General features: G+C 34.1%; 1 protein-coding gene across 1 annotated transcript; it reads right to left on the minus strand.

The window, feature by feature from the left end:
* Window positions 1-2,856: 2,856 nt before the first annotated feature.
* On the minus strand, window positions 2,857-6,326 carry LOC118344521 (ABC transporter G family member 14-like). The gene is made up of 5 exons (XM_035685452.1): window positions 6,042-6,326; window positions 5,037-5,826; window positions 4,450-4,626; window positions 4,081-4,268; window positions 2,857-3,807 (listed from the first exon to the last, which is right to left on the minus strand). The coding sequence occupies exons 1-5, from the start codon at window positions 6,198-6,200 to the stop codon at window positions 3,157-3,159; spliced, it is 1,965 nt and encodes a 654-aa protein (XP_035541345.1). The 5' UTR covers window positions 6,201-6,326; the 3' UTR covers window positions 2,857-3,156.
* Between the last annotated feature and the right edge of the window lie 7,726 nt (window positions 6,327-14,052).

The raw sequence follows: 14,052 nt of genomic DNA on the forward strand, positions 1-14,052 counted from the left end.
TGATTTATGTTCTGCTTGGCTTTCCGCAGGATGCACAACCCTACCACGGGGGTTAAACATGGTCTCTGTTCTGATATGATATGATAAGACGAAGTTGTTCAGTCATGTTGTGCCAAAGAAGTCTTTGAATATAAAAAGTTGGTTTCTGAATATGAAATATTTGAGAAGTCGCTCTGATTTTCTGATAAAATGTATTTTTTGAGATTTGCATATTGATACTGAAATGTTTTGTTTCTGCATTCCGAACTCTATGAAAATGCTCATGTTTACACACTAGTATATGTCCTCTGCTTACTGAGTTGTTGATAACTTACCCCTTATCTCCATTTATTTTTCAGATGATTTTTGAATAGACCAGCTAAGGATCAGGATTATGGAGTGTCGGTGAGATGATTATTTAAGTATAGTGGATTACTCATAGAAAATTTCTGAGCAGTGGTGGATTTTATTAAGAGACTTTGTAGTATTCTGATGACGTTATATTTTGGAGTCTATAAATTTGTTGATGAATTGTGAGTTTTAAGTTATAGGGAGTAACTCTTCGATCCCTACGGGATCGGGACGTTACATATGAGACTTCATTTTCAAACTTAAAAAGATTCGCATGTCAAAAAGGAACACCATCCATTTTTCAAAATTTTCAAATAAAACTTTCTCCTTTTTTGCAATTGTCAAAGACAACGTCAATTACTTTTCAAAATTTTCAAATTAAATCATCTACTTTTCGCATATGACAAAATGAACATTATTTACTTTTCAGATTTTTCAAACAAAATTATCTACCTTTTGCATATGTCACAAAGAGCATTAATCAATTTTCAAAATTTTCAAACAAAACATACATATGTGAAGGATGATTGTGAAAGATGATTGTGAAAGATGACAATCAATCATCTTTAAAAAATTCAAAACTCTAACTTTTAATTTTCAAATATATTATGCACATGTGGAAAATATAATTTGATGCTTTATCAGAAAATATTAATTTTAAGCCTTACAATTTTGAATTTTATCAAGAGATGTACAAACTTACTTTAATAGCTTTATTTGTGAACTTGTTCCCTTTCTTAGTCATGCTTGGTTCGTTGATGTGTTTGGCTTTATTGTGTAGACAACTTGAGCTTAAAACTCCTTTATGCTTGAATTTATTTGCTATCATCAAAATTCATATGTAGATATATAATTATATAACTCATTTTTTTTATTATGTAGATATATAATTATATAATTCATTTGTTAGAATTCATTTGTTAACAAATATATATTTATTATAAGCCACAATATCTTGGGAAAAAAAAAACAATAAGATTACCTAGCTACTAAACAAAATATTAATACTTTTCAAATTTTAACGTATAATAAAAAAATGTTACAAACCCAACAATAACAAATTATATGAGCTTAGGTCTAGAATTACAAGTCCTATAATGAAAATATAAGCATATTGAAAGAAAGGAAAATCATATATATACAACTATTTTTACACTATTTTATATAATTATTATAAAATAACTTATAAAAGTAATATTATTTTACATAAATATCCTTATTTTAAAACATGGTTTTATAAAGGGTTGTACATGTAAAAATGGTTGTACATTGAAAAATACCGATATTATAACTCAACAATAGTAAAATTGTAATTTTGAAATAAAATTTAAACGTATTATTGTAGGTTGATTTTGGATAAAGCAAGTTGACCCACTATTGGCCTGTTTATTAACCGTGTCTTAATGGGTCAACCTATTTTGACTGAACCCATTTATTTCAAAACCCTATGCTGCTAATTTTGTGTCATAGTATTGTTCCAGCTGGGTTTACAAAATGTGTCACATATTGTCACCCTAATTTATTTATTTATTTTTATTTTTTGTGATTTTCGTTTGTTTTTAATTAATTAAAAACCTTAGAAAGTTATTTTTCAGGGACTCAAAAATTATTTTAGTTAAATTATTTCCAGTGTGGTCAAAAGCTGATCTTTTCAGTGTTAGAAGCACTGCTTGCTTAGTTTCTTCTGGTTTATCATTTGAATTTCTGACCTAATGATCATCAGCCTTCTCACACCTTTTTAATACTTAAATAAAGGCCACAACTTCTAGAAAATCAAAGAAGAAAAGGACGGGACAGAATGCAGATTTTTGTTCTTTGCTATATATTAATATTCCTGGAGATAAATGTTGGCGTGGAAGGGATAGTGCATTGTACTCAAGTAGGAAATCACCAAGGATTTCGGCTTTTATTTCTTCTCTGCATGGGTCTCCACCCAACTTCAGTGACCTTTCGACCGGGGTGATGTCCACGTACGTGAAAGTGGGCCTCCCTCCTCTCGTTGTTCTCTGCTGGCTAATTCCCCTTCACAAATTCTGCTACTGCTTGTGAATAACTTTGCGCAATATTGGAAATTATGTGAGAATTATATGATTTTGGTAGTCTATTCTTTCTATGGTATGTTGCTTTCATCACCTGATCTTGCTTTTGTTATAACGAAAATGGGATTTAATCCAAACATGAACTGAAAAGAAAAGAACAGAAAAGTAGGTAGTTTTGATCCTTTTCTTTTTGGATTGAGGATGCTAAAAATGGTCTCATTTGCCTTAGGAATTCCGAACTTTTAATGATCCCTGCCTGAGTGTTTTTCTCTTTGTATCGATGCACTTGCAGGAATCCTTTAACTAAACAAGAGTACGTTTTTAGTTTGGTAAGAAAGCCCCACAAGTATTTATAATTGACTTCTGCAAAAGAGGAGTACTACTGATTAGAGCTTCAAGGTCCGGAGTCCGGACGTCATCTTTTTAACCTTTCCTGAAAACCGAAATGAACATGTTACACTTTTTCATTTGATTTCCTGATCTCCTCTTGTCAGATAGCATATTGATGAACACTTTATTCAGAAAAGACAGAAATTTATTCTTAAATTAAGCAGCTTAAGAGTTAGTACTATTGGTCTCTGAGTTATAACGAAAAGGGCAGGCTAATAATACAGCCAGACTGTTGATCAGAGGGAGATTGATCAAAACTTCACAACATGATGACGATCATGATCTATCTAAACAGAATATTATTCCCTCAGTTGAGAAGAAGAAGAAAGAAGAAGAAGATCAGAACTCTTGCTGGATGGAATAGGGAACGTCCTCTGCTGAAACGCTTGAGAAATTTCTATCTAAACTGCACTCTATGCAGTGCCAAATAAGCAACAAGTCGATAACCCACCAACATTAGGGCCATGATGGCCACGTCTACCCATAAATGGCTCAGACCCATTGATTTGACTGCAGGGAAATCTCCAACTCGACACAGCACTCCTTTTGAGCACTCATAATAATCGTCCTCTTTGTATTGAACCCCAAGAAGTAGTTTGTAACAGTAGTAGCTATAGCTCAAGTACTTAAGCCAGACTATGAATGGAGGAATCTGCTGAATATAGTATCCTCCTGCTATCAGGAAAACAAGGGTTGTAACAGAAGCTAAAGTAGTTGCTTGTTTTACGTCCATGAGAATTGCACCGATGGCTAAGCCAAGACTTTGGGACACAAGGACACTGTAGAGAACAACAAGCAGTGAAAGGATGAAAGTCATGGCATTGGGTTTAAGTCCACCCATCCAGTAGATAATGAAAACGAAGGCTGTTGGGAGTGCAAGCTCCAGCGGCAGGTCTCCAACTGTTCTGGCTAGGAAGTAGGATGAAAGGCGGTACATTCCCGATGATCTTTCCTTGACTAGCATTCTTCTTTCTTGGGGAAATGTGAAAACTGCGTTGTAGAGAGGGTAGAAACCCCAGAACACAGAGAAGAAGAAGAGCAATGCGATCTGCAGTCAGAATGCAAACCTTGTTTAGAGCCTATAAGGAAAATAATTTAAGATAAAAACTACTATCTCAATATATATCATGGTAAATTTATCCAATAACTAAGTTCAAGTACGGCGAGATCTCCCCAAAACTTTTTTAGGATTAAAGGAGAAAATTATTGGAGGTAATTTTGTTAGAAAATATGAGAATTTTGACATGAATTAAAGACACAAACTTCAATTTGTACATGTGCAATAGAATTTTGACTAATTGAAACTAGGAGAGATTCTTACACGGTCTTCAATGTGAGATGGTGGCGTGTCCAGCCATAAGAGTCCACCAAGCACGGCCACACTTATAACTTGGAAAATCCTTAACCTGTTGAAGGCTTCAAACCTCCTCTCCCTCAGTCCCCTCTGAAGCAGCACCTTGAACTGATGCCACCAGCTTGTACACCATTGCTCTGATTTAAAGTCATGTCCTGTTCATTACCAGAAGTCAGTACTTCGCATTAGCCGAAACTAAAGTAGCAGAAGAGAAGAAAAATAATGAACATTTGCAGCCGATGGTGATCATCTACTTGCTCCTGCATGAGGTTGGGTTAGGATAAATTAATGATCAAATATATTGCCCCAATAAGAGGGAGAAGAGAGAAGATTTACTTTTACAGCCATCTTTTGTATAGTTGTAGTTGTTGACATCGAAACTGCAAAGCTCAGTCTTCAGCCTCGTAGAAATGTTCTTGTCATAGGCTGAAATCAGAGCTTCCTTGACCAACTTCTGTTCTTCTTCCATGTTCTCAACTTGCTCGGTTGATTGCTTGGAATCGGGAGAAATTCCTGCAATTTTTCAAATTTACCTCAATGGTCATGACATCGCATTCTTTTTTCTTTCGTTCACATTATTCAAAGCCACAAAGTCAACAAGCTGCAAACATGTTAGATCCTAGACCAAATTCACCATTTGAAGTGCAAAAAAATAAAATTGATAATCATGTTCGTGTGTGCACGTGACTACGTATATGAAGATATAAATACATATACGTATACGTATCATGTGCTAAAATGGGAGGATGTAGAATATTGATATTCGTGTTATATTCATTAAACAGTGAGCTTTTATCTCCACTATCAGTACTAGCACTCCAAGTGACACATCCATCTGGGTTGAAAGATGCTAAATAGAAATCCAATAGAAGAAAAGGAAGTCCCTTTAACAAAACCAAATTCTTAAAGAAGGTGGAAATTACCATTAGCAAGATCAAGCAAAAGATCAGCTGGATTGATGGTCATGGATGTGGAATAGCCGATTGAGGAAAAATATCCCAAGGTTTCTGAAGCAGGACCATAATAGATGGGGCAGCCCTCAGAGAGCAAGATGACCTTGTCGAACATGTGGTAGAGCCTGCTCGAGGGCTGGTGAATGGTGGTGACCACGGTTCGACCCCCACTGGCAAGCCTTTTGACTGTGGTCATGATCCTTTGAGCCGTGGTCGAGTCCAAACCTGAGGTTGGCTCGTCTAGCAGAAGCAAGCTTGGATTGATTAGCATTTCCTGACCAATACTCACCCTCTTCTTTTCTCCTCCTGATATACCTCTAAAAAGTGGCCCCCCAATCATGCTGTTGCGGCACCTATTCAATCCCAGCTCGGTGATCACTCTCTCCACATGCTGGGCTTTGTCATCCTTAGTCAAGCTAGTGGGTAGCCTTAGGAGTGCGGTGAAAAGAAGGGTTTCGGTCACAGTGAGATGTGGGTACAAAACATCGTCCTGAGCCACAAATCCTGTTCTTCTCTTTATGGTACCACAAAAAGGCTGAGCATTGTATGTGATCTTTCCGGACAGCTTGCCATTTAGACGGCCTCCAAGGGCTGTAAGAAGGGTGGTTTTGCCACTCCCGGATGGCCCTAACATCGCTAGTATCTCTCCTGGGGAAACCATGCCTGTTAATCCATTCAGTATGGTTTTTTCACTGCTACTCCATGTACCCCAGCATAATCCTTTCTGCTCCAGTTTGACTTTGTACACCACCTCTTCAAACTGTGCAAAGAAACACGGAAAAGAAACATGAAACTTTGCGCAAAAGTTCTAATTCATTATATTAAAGAGAGGATAATCATTATACCAAAAAAACATTAACCAGTGTAATTCATGAATATTTATTGTTTATGCATAAACAATACTCGATGTTAAACAAAATATATGTAGCTTGCTTTGGGAGAGAGAGAGTGAGTGAGAGAGAGAGAGATAATGACCTTTAAAGTTATAGGATGCAAGGACGTGAGTTGGTAAACAGACTGAGAATTTGCTCGTACAGGGTAGGCAAGGACAGTGGTGTTCTGGGGTTCCGACATCTCTGTAGGCAGATTATTGTCCACAGGTTCGCTGTCACGAAATTCTGGTTTAGGCTCCATGCAGTTGAGGCTGCAGCAAGGCAAGGCCAAAAATTAAGTTGCTGTTTTGGTGATGATGGCAGTGGTGAGAGGATGATGATTGGGGGAAGCAGAGAGAAGTTAAGGACTTCCTTTTAACTTGGCTTCCTAAAGTGAACTGGGGAGAGCACATAAATATATAGCAGAGATGCATCGACGAGGATGTCCCCTGTTTACCAAGGCCCTGTAATGTAGGCCTACCCTGCTCCATTGTGGGACCCCACCTTTATCTCTTGAGATTATTCCGAGTCTCTGACACTAACTCTTAGTTATTGTTTTTTTTATGGAAATTTCTTCCCGTGTCTCCCACTATTTGCATCTCCCCTCTCTCTTTCCTCACTAGCTCTTTGATTCATCTTTCCAGGGTGAACATGGGTACAGACATTTATGCAGCATAATGAAAGTCGTAATTGGATGTTACTGATTCAAGCCATTATGCAAGTTTTGCCCTAAAATGAGCAGAAAGCAAATGAAGTACTAGAGGGCCAAAAATAGAAATTCTCCTCTATTTTTGGGTTATAAATATTTTTCTGGATCTTTAATGTTCTTTCATATTTCTTAAGAACTTGTGACTATGATTACCATTTATATCATGTGTCGTCTATATATGTGAAACTAAAGGAAATTGTTTTTATATTTAGATAGAAAAAAGAAAGGAATTAATTAGCAGCTTGTTGTTTATTAATTGTCTTGTACTAGAGAATTTTCTAGTGCTTCTTGCAGTTCCACACTAGAATACCTAGCTAGATAATGAAAGCAAGTGGGACTGTCGCAGTCCTGACTACTAAACTGCATGGTCATGGTGATGGTTGGTTCATTCTCTAAAAATTAATTTAGGTCTGTTTTAAAAGACAGGAGACTATCTGAATTTGAGACGTTATATTAATATGTCAGTTTGTAAGTTTATTTTTATAAAAATATTTTTGTATAAATCAAGCATTTCTTAAATATTACAAAATCCGGAATCGGAACGCCATGAAATATCAATAATTAAGGAGAAATGGTAGACGGAATTTAACGCCATCTATTAATTAAAGTGATATTTTCTTCCAACCCTAAATATAAAAACTGTGCACGTATATACGTTTTTCTATGTTCTTATGTTTTTTTAACGAAATTCTTGTTTTTCGACGTAGACTATATATTCTTGGTCGGCTTATTTTCTCAGTTTTATAAGCAAGCATTTTATAAAGTAGTAGTACTACTATACATGCTGCTAGCCTAGTACTTGATCAACGATCGAATTACGTCATGATTTGCTAAAGCAATTTTAAAAGGATGGGCCGGGAATCGGATTACCCTACTTTTGTATATAAACTAAACCTCCTACAGATTAAATTAAAGCCTCCGTAAGTACAGCATCAGTTTAAAGTTTTCAAAGAGGCCGGCCGCCGGAGAGAATTCGTGTTATTTCAGTTCCTTTTAGCATTTATCATGTGGACAAGGAGTACATTAATTAGGTCGATTCATCTGTATGTAGTCGCTCAAAGATGTGAACGACATTGTTTTCTCATATCACGTGTAGAATTCTGAGAGAACCAAGGAATCTCTTAATTCCCTTCTTTTTTGAATGTGTAACGTCCATCTTCATCTTGAATGCATCAACTTATAGTCATTTAGGGTCGATGTTTTTCATATTTCCACTGCATGCATGCATTATCTTTACAACTTGTATAAGTAATCAACGTCAGTTTGTTAATTATAGGCAGCTGCAGTAGTACTAATTTATTCGCTGCAGAAACCTTTTCCCGGGTGGTTTAGATGTCGAGTCTTCATTCATATGATCCAGGCATGCATGCCTCTGTGATGAGAATTATTTACTTAATTCTTCTCTCTTCTACGACCAAGAATAAGTTCTTCATGTGAATAAAAGGTGGCGAAAGCTAGCAATGGTGCTTTTTCCTTTATTTGTAAAGCTATATCCAACTGATTCCTATTATATATATTATTCCTTTCTAATTACCTATTGAGTCTACGCTGTAATTTTCAACATTCGTATCTCCGATGTTCGATATGACTGTTCTATCTTATCATGAATATTGCATGTGATTAGAAATATCGCAATATATACTATTCATTTAAAGTAACATCATTAATGAGGAAGTTCTATATAATATGCTAATAACAAATGAGTCACCCCCCTCCCCCCCAAAAAAAAAAAAAAATCTCTCTCTCTCTCTCATTTTTTTTCCTCTTCAAAACTATTTTAATCCCATTGAATAAGAGTGAGGAATGATTAAAGGGAGAACCCATCAATCGGACTCCAATTTCTGTCCATTAAAAAATATATATATATATATATATATACATATATATATGGGTCGTGCAGGTGGTGACTACCTTTTCTTTGTTGAAGACATGCAGTCTTCTTGCGAAGCTGGGTGCGCATGCATATTGGTTAAGTGGCACCCCTTTTTATGTCAACTTATATATATATATAGAGAGAGAGAGAGAGAATATATATCAAAGCTAGTTAATTATAAACAAAAACAAGAGAAGAAAAAGAAAAAGAAAAAGAGGAGCTAGTAGTTAGGGATGGGAAGGGAACAAATCAAAAATGATTTGAAGGATCGAACTTTCCAATTAATTATAAACCACATGATATTATATTATATACCCAAAAATACTATTAATGAGAATGTTCTTTTTTAGTTACACAGTAAAAGGAAAAGAATTCCCTCTCACTTTCGGCATTCCAGTTGATCCTCATCATCTTTATATATAATTAGTTAATCTTAACTGTTTCTTTGGTATATTATCATCTTTATATGTATATGGGGATTATATAGTACTTCATTTAATCACTCATTAATTAATTGCCTATATATATATATATAATTATATATAGCGTGAAGAATTAATGATAATATTCTTGATTTCTTATCTCCTAGTACTAGTACATGGTATGCATAGTATACCATATTCCCTGTTGACTATTTTTTGGTCCATTTGGAATCAGATAATATTATATACTAGTAGCAACTGGCAGCTTTTTATTTCTTTTTTTTTTTTTAGAGGAATGAATATTCTTGATTTGTATAAACTATATATATATATATATATATATATAATATTATATGGGTGGCAAAACTGGTGATATAATTATTGTATAAAATATTGATAATGTATGTACGTTCAATATCATTAAAATCATGTATGATATTGACTAGATCTTCGGGTCTAAAAGCGATTTATAACCTGAGGGATCCAATTAGAACTTCTGTTGGTGAATTTATATATTGGCAGGAAGTGGAGAAAATGATTGAGAATAATACAAAAAAAAAAAAAAAAATGATCAGCAAGTCCATTAATAAACAATTATATATGAATTAATTATTAGTTTATGCTTAATTGATCTGTGGAATTATGCATGATATATATATGCCAAGTTCAATGCACTTAATCATCTCATGAATCAATGACGTTCATGATTATATACTCTAAACGAAGTACTATATATTTCATGCTTTAGATTTTCATTAATTAATAATGCCTCGACCAAAACTTATATTGAAATGCATTTTTATTTGGATGTATATATAAATATATATAGCTTGGTTATTATATATTAATATTTATAATCACTACAAGAAAAACGAGCATTTGTAACCGATTATATATTTGTGACGAGAATGACTATTTGAGAAAAAATAAACTTATATTAACAGTTAGTAGTCATTTTTGCAAGAAATAACTGGGCACAAATAAGCAGTAGTTTTCTTATAGTAGTGAATGATAATTGTGAATTAAGAAATTATCTGTGTTAATTACTTATCATATTGGTGATGAATTAAACTTGCCCAGCTAGCCAGTGAAATATTCATAAATCCTTTTTCTGTTGTGAAACGAAAGAAATGACTGCATGCTCAAGCTCCCTAGCTAGAGCTTCACGCGTCATATATAGAGGTAGAAACAAGATCATAATAAGATCAGGGCAATCAAAAGGCAACAACTATCACGATCGAAGGTAAAATATTCATTAATCCAATAAAAAATATTTACTCATCCATAAAGAATATAACTATTAAAATCTTATTGAGGAAAAACGCATTAAACGAAATGTTTCTATTAAGAATATTATTGTAATTCTCGTCACAACCTTACAAATAAAAAACTTCCTGGAAAATCAATGAATCATCTTATCAAAGTAAAAATGGTTCAATAATTTGCACAAATCTTAATCAAAGTGTGTAAAATAATCTATTATAATATCAAGATAAAATTAGTATGGAATCCACTGATCATTTATTAATGCAATAGCAAATTCATTTTGATCTCCTTTTCTTATTTGTATATCAAGACCTGCATGTACACGTCTACATAGGCCTGTGCAAAAATACAATAAGCTCGACCCACCCAACAAAACCGATCCGATCAACCCGCATAAAATCGGATTAAAACTATATGCGGGTTGGATGATGTCCAACCCGCTTTTAAGCGGACGAAACTGATCAAACCATAGCCCCCTCTCTCTTCTTTCTATCCAGCACAAACCCTAGCCCCCCTCTCTCTCTCTCTCTCTCTCTCTCTCTCTATGTAGCAAAAAGACACTACGGATGAAACCCCTCTCTGCGAACTGTAGTTCGCCTAATAAGAGATGAGAGTCTCAAAGGAGTTCAGCCCATCCAAGTCCTGTGCGAATCGCAATGACCTCCGCTGCTGCGGCTGCTTCTCCTTCTTAACATGCGTCTCCGATGGTGGCTGTTTCTTGTTCACATCAATACTGGCGGCGGTGGTATCGTTGCGGCCCTCTATGGTGAATGTCGGGTCATACGGGTTCAACCCGATCTCTGTTTGTTAGGGTCGAGTCAGGTAGGTTTGAAACCTTGGATGGGAACACTCGGGTCGGGCACAAACCCAGTTGTTTCAGGTCGGGTTGCTGCCCTACATCTACATGCATATATGGTTAATGTTCTTCATACCTCATGGCCTATAACACTTATTTTCACAGTTCATTAAAGGTTTAGGCATTAAGCTAGCCTATGTTTTTTTCCTAGTTTTGCCTCATTCTAAGGTGTAATCTTTTATTTGAAGAGTTAAGACTATATATATATATATATATATATATATATATATATATATATATATACACGATCCCCCTTGGCATTGATATATTGTTCCTGCCACAATTTATTTTATGACAATGAAATAAGGTTTAAATACTTTACTTCAAGAAATAGTGTACAATCAGTTTGACGAGATTAGAACTAATTTTTTAATAAGAGCTATTGTTTTGTTCAATCTCTAGCAAACAATATATTTTTCAAGAATATTTTGTACGTAAAATTTGCACTCTTTATATAAATATTATAGGACTAGAAGGCATGAAATGTACTGACGGTATATATATTTTTTCTAACATGTCTTCTCTATTGATCTTTTTTGGCATAATGTCCACTTTGAGCTGCATTAATTTAAAGAGTGCAAATTAATATATACTCGATCTTAGAATCTTGTGACCAATGGTCAACTATTTTTCAATAATTAATAAGGTCCTTGGTTTATAATTATTCATGTAAATGATAATGTGTCTCAAGCAGTGAAGCTTAATTCGTGTTGATAATGTGCTGTGAAATAAAAAAAAATAAGACAAGATCATAAGTAATTGTAGTACAAAATAGTTTATGAAATTAGTTATTCTACAACTTTATATCATTAGGCCAAGATCTTCTCCAAATTTTACTCGAACTTTAGGGCCTTAAGACGAAGAGAGATAGACACATGAAATAAGTACTGCTACATAATTTATTGAGACTAATTAAATTATTGTTGTCCTGAAAATCTACATGACGGGTAGAATATATATTATAATTAAACCCTATTTTATGTATCTATTTCTCTCAAGTATTATCTAGTGTTCATTGTTGCCCCAAAAGTTCAGATCAAGTTCTTGTGGTATCCTTATCCCTTATATATATATATATATTTATATATATATATATATACACACACACACATTTATATATATATATATATATCATTTGTATATTTTTATGTGTACATCTCATACTCTTCAAGATTTCATATACTCATGCAATCATGGTAAGAGGAGAATCAAAAGATAGTAACACCAAGGGGTGGGATATGCATAAATGTAGAAAGAAACCCATGAATGGAAATTCATGTGGTGATCAAACTCAAGTCAAGAAGAAGTTGTCAACCCCTACACATGCATGATGAACCATCTCAATCTATACATATCAGCTCTCCCTCGATCCCTCACACACCAAAATACAATGTGTTCTATCCACCCCCCCACCAGGAAGGAAAAAAAGAATATAAATATAAATTCAAAAGCTAGAATAGGTCTTAAAAATATACCTAGATCAGGAGGAAGCACTACAACAAATTTTACTTTTAGAGAAGAAATTTATTAGAGACGAATTTAATTCCATCCCTAAAAATACTTATCTAGGACGAAATTTAAATTTAGTCTCAAAATATGGATGAGGTTTTCAAAGCGTTCGAATGAATAAATATCTCTTCGAACTATATTTTTTGTGACGAAATATATCATCTCAAAATTAGAAATATGTTCAAACGGGTAAATAAATGCTCGAATAGTGAGTTACCATTTGTTCAAATCGTTTTGTATCTATTCGAACAATAATCTTAGCGGAAAATTACATATAATTTTTCCGGGGGAAGTTCAAAACAGTTCCAACTTAAATTTTATGTTCGAACGAGATTTTTTGGTTGGAAAATCTAGTGGGATGGTTGCAAGATAGTTCGAACTCAAAGAAATTGTTTTCGTACTAATTTGAACATCACATTTATTCAATCGAACGACTTGTTTGGTGGGAAATTATTAAAAAAAAAATTAGGGATTTCATTTAATATTGTTCAAACAAAAGTTTTATGTTCGAATGGGAATGAACTTTGTTCAAATCCAAAATAAACGTTCGAACGAGATTGTTTAATTATAATAATTTATTAAAAGACATCCAAAATACCTTAAAAATAAATATCTTTTTAATTTATTAGTTATCATTTTCAAAATATAAAAAATATAGATATATTATATAGTATTATTTATGGTGAATTAAAATATTTCATGTTCATAAATTAATTTAAAAATATTTGAATGAGTTCTTTTATGTTAGATTTGATTTTTAGTTAAATAAATATTACTTTAGTAAAATAAGAAAACAATATTTTTTACAATAAACAAGCTAGGAAACACAAAAAATAAAAATCATACACTAATTATATCCCAAAAATATAATGTACATAAAAGTCAAATAAAAACTAAAACTATTTATCTAGCATGTAGCCAAAATCCTCCTGTAAGGCAGATTTGCGTCCCTCCATCTCGTGAAGCTTCCCCATGATGGGATCAATGATCTCCTTGATCAAAAGTCGGTGATACTCCTTTAGCAGAGATTGTACCTCATCCAAAGTAGCCCCAACAGGCTATGTCTGAGCAGGAGTAGAAAATGGCTCATTCGTCGTGCTACTATCTTATGTTGCTGGAATATTAGCTCGAGTCTTTCGCAAGTAACCCTCACTTCCGCTGAATGTCATCTTGTTAAGAGGCCCAATCTATGGCTGCCTCCTCTCAATCATTTACATATTAACCCCCAATTGAACTAGAATGTTAGAGATCATCAGTGCAAATAGTATACTACCTCCACTAGAATAGCGTGACTCAAATCGAATCCAGTAGAAGAAATATAACAGCAAATCAATCGGCTCTTCTCGAGCTATTCGTAACATAAATCTAGCTCGCTCGATGCCAAAATATGTCTTGTGTTTTCTCGGATCGATGTTAGTGGAAACAATTAAATTTAGCATTCTAAAAAATGTTGTACAGTCTACCTGCCTGATGATCTTG

Source organism: Juglans regia, chromosome 2 (assembly GCF_001411555.2).
Source record: "Juglans regia cultivar Chandler chromosome 2, Walnut 2.0, whole genome shotgun sequence".
NCBI lineage: Eukaryota > Viridiplantae > Streptophyta > Magnoliopsida > Fagales > Juglandaceae > Juglans > Juglans regia.

Bases quoted from the DNA above. Each gene is read 5' to 3' on its own strand.
- LOC118344521 (XM_035685452.1), bottom strand. From the start codon at position 6,200: ATGGAGCCTAAACCAGAATTTCGTGACAGCGAACCTGTGGACAATAAT. The intron at 5,827-6,041 runs GTCATTATCTCT...TTCTTTGCACAG, and splicing joins TGCATCCTATAACTTTAAAG to TTTGAAGAGGTGGTGTACAA. The intron at 3,808-4,080 runs GTAAGAATCTCT...TTCTGACTGCAG, and splicing joins CATCTCACATTGAAGACCGT to ATCGCATTGCTCTTCTTCTT.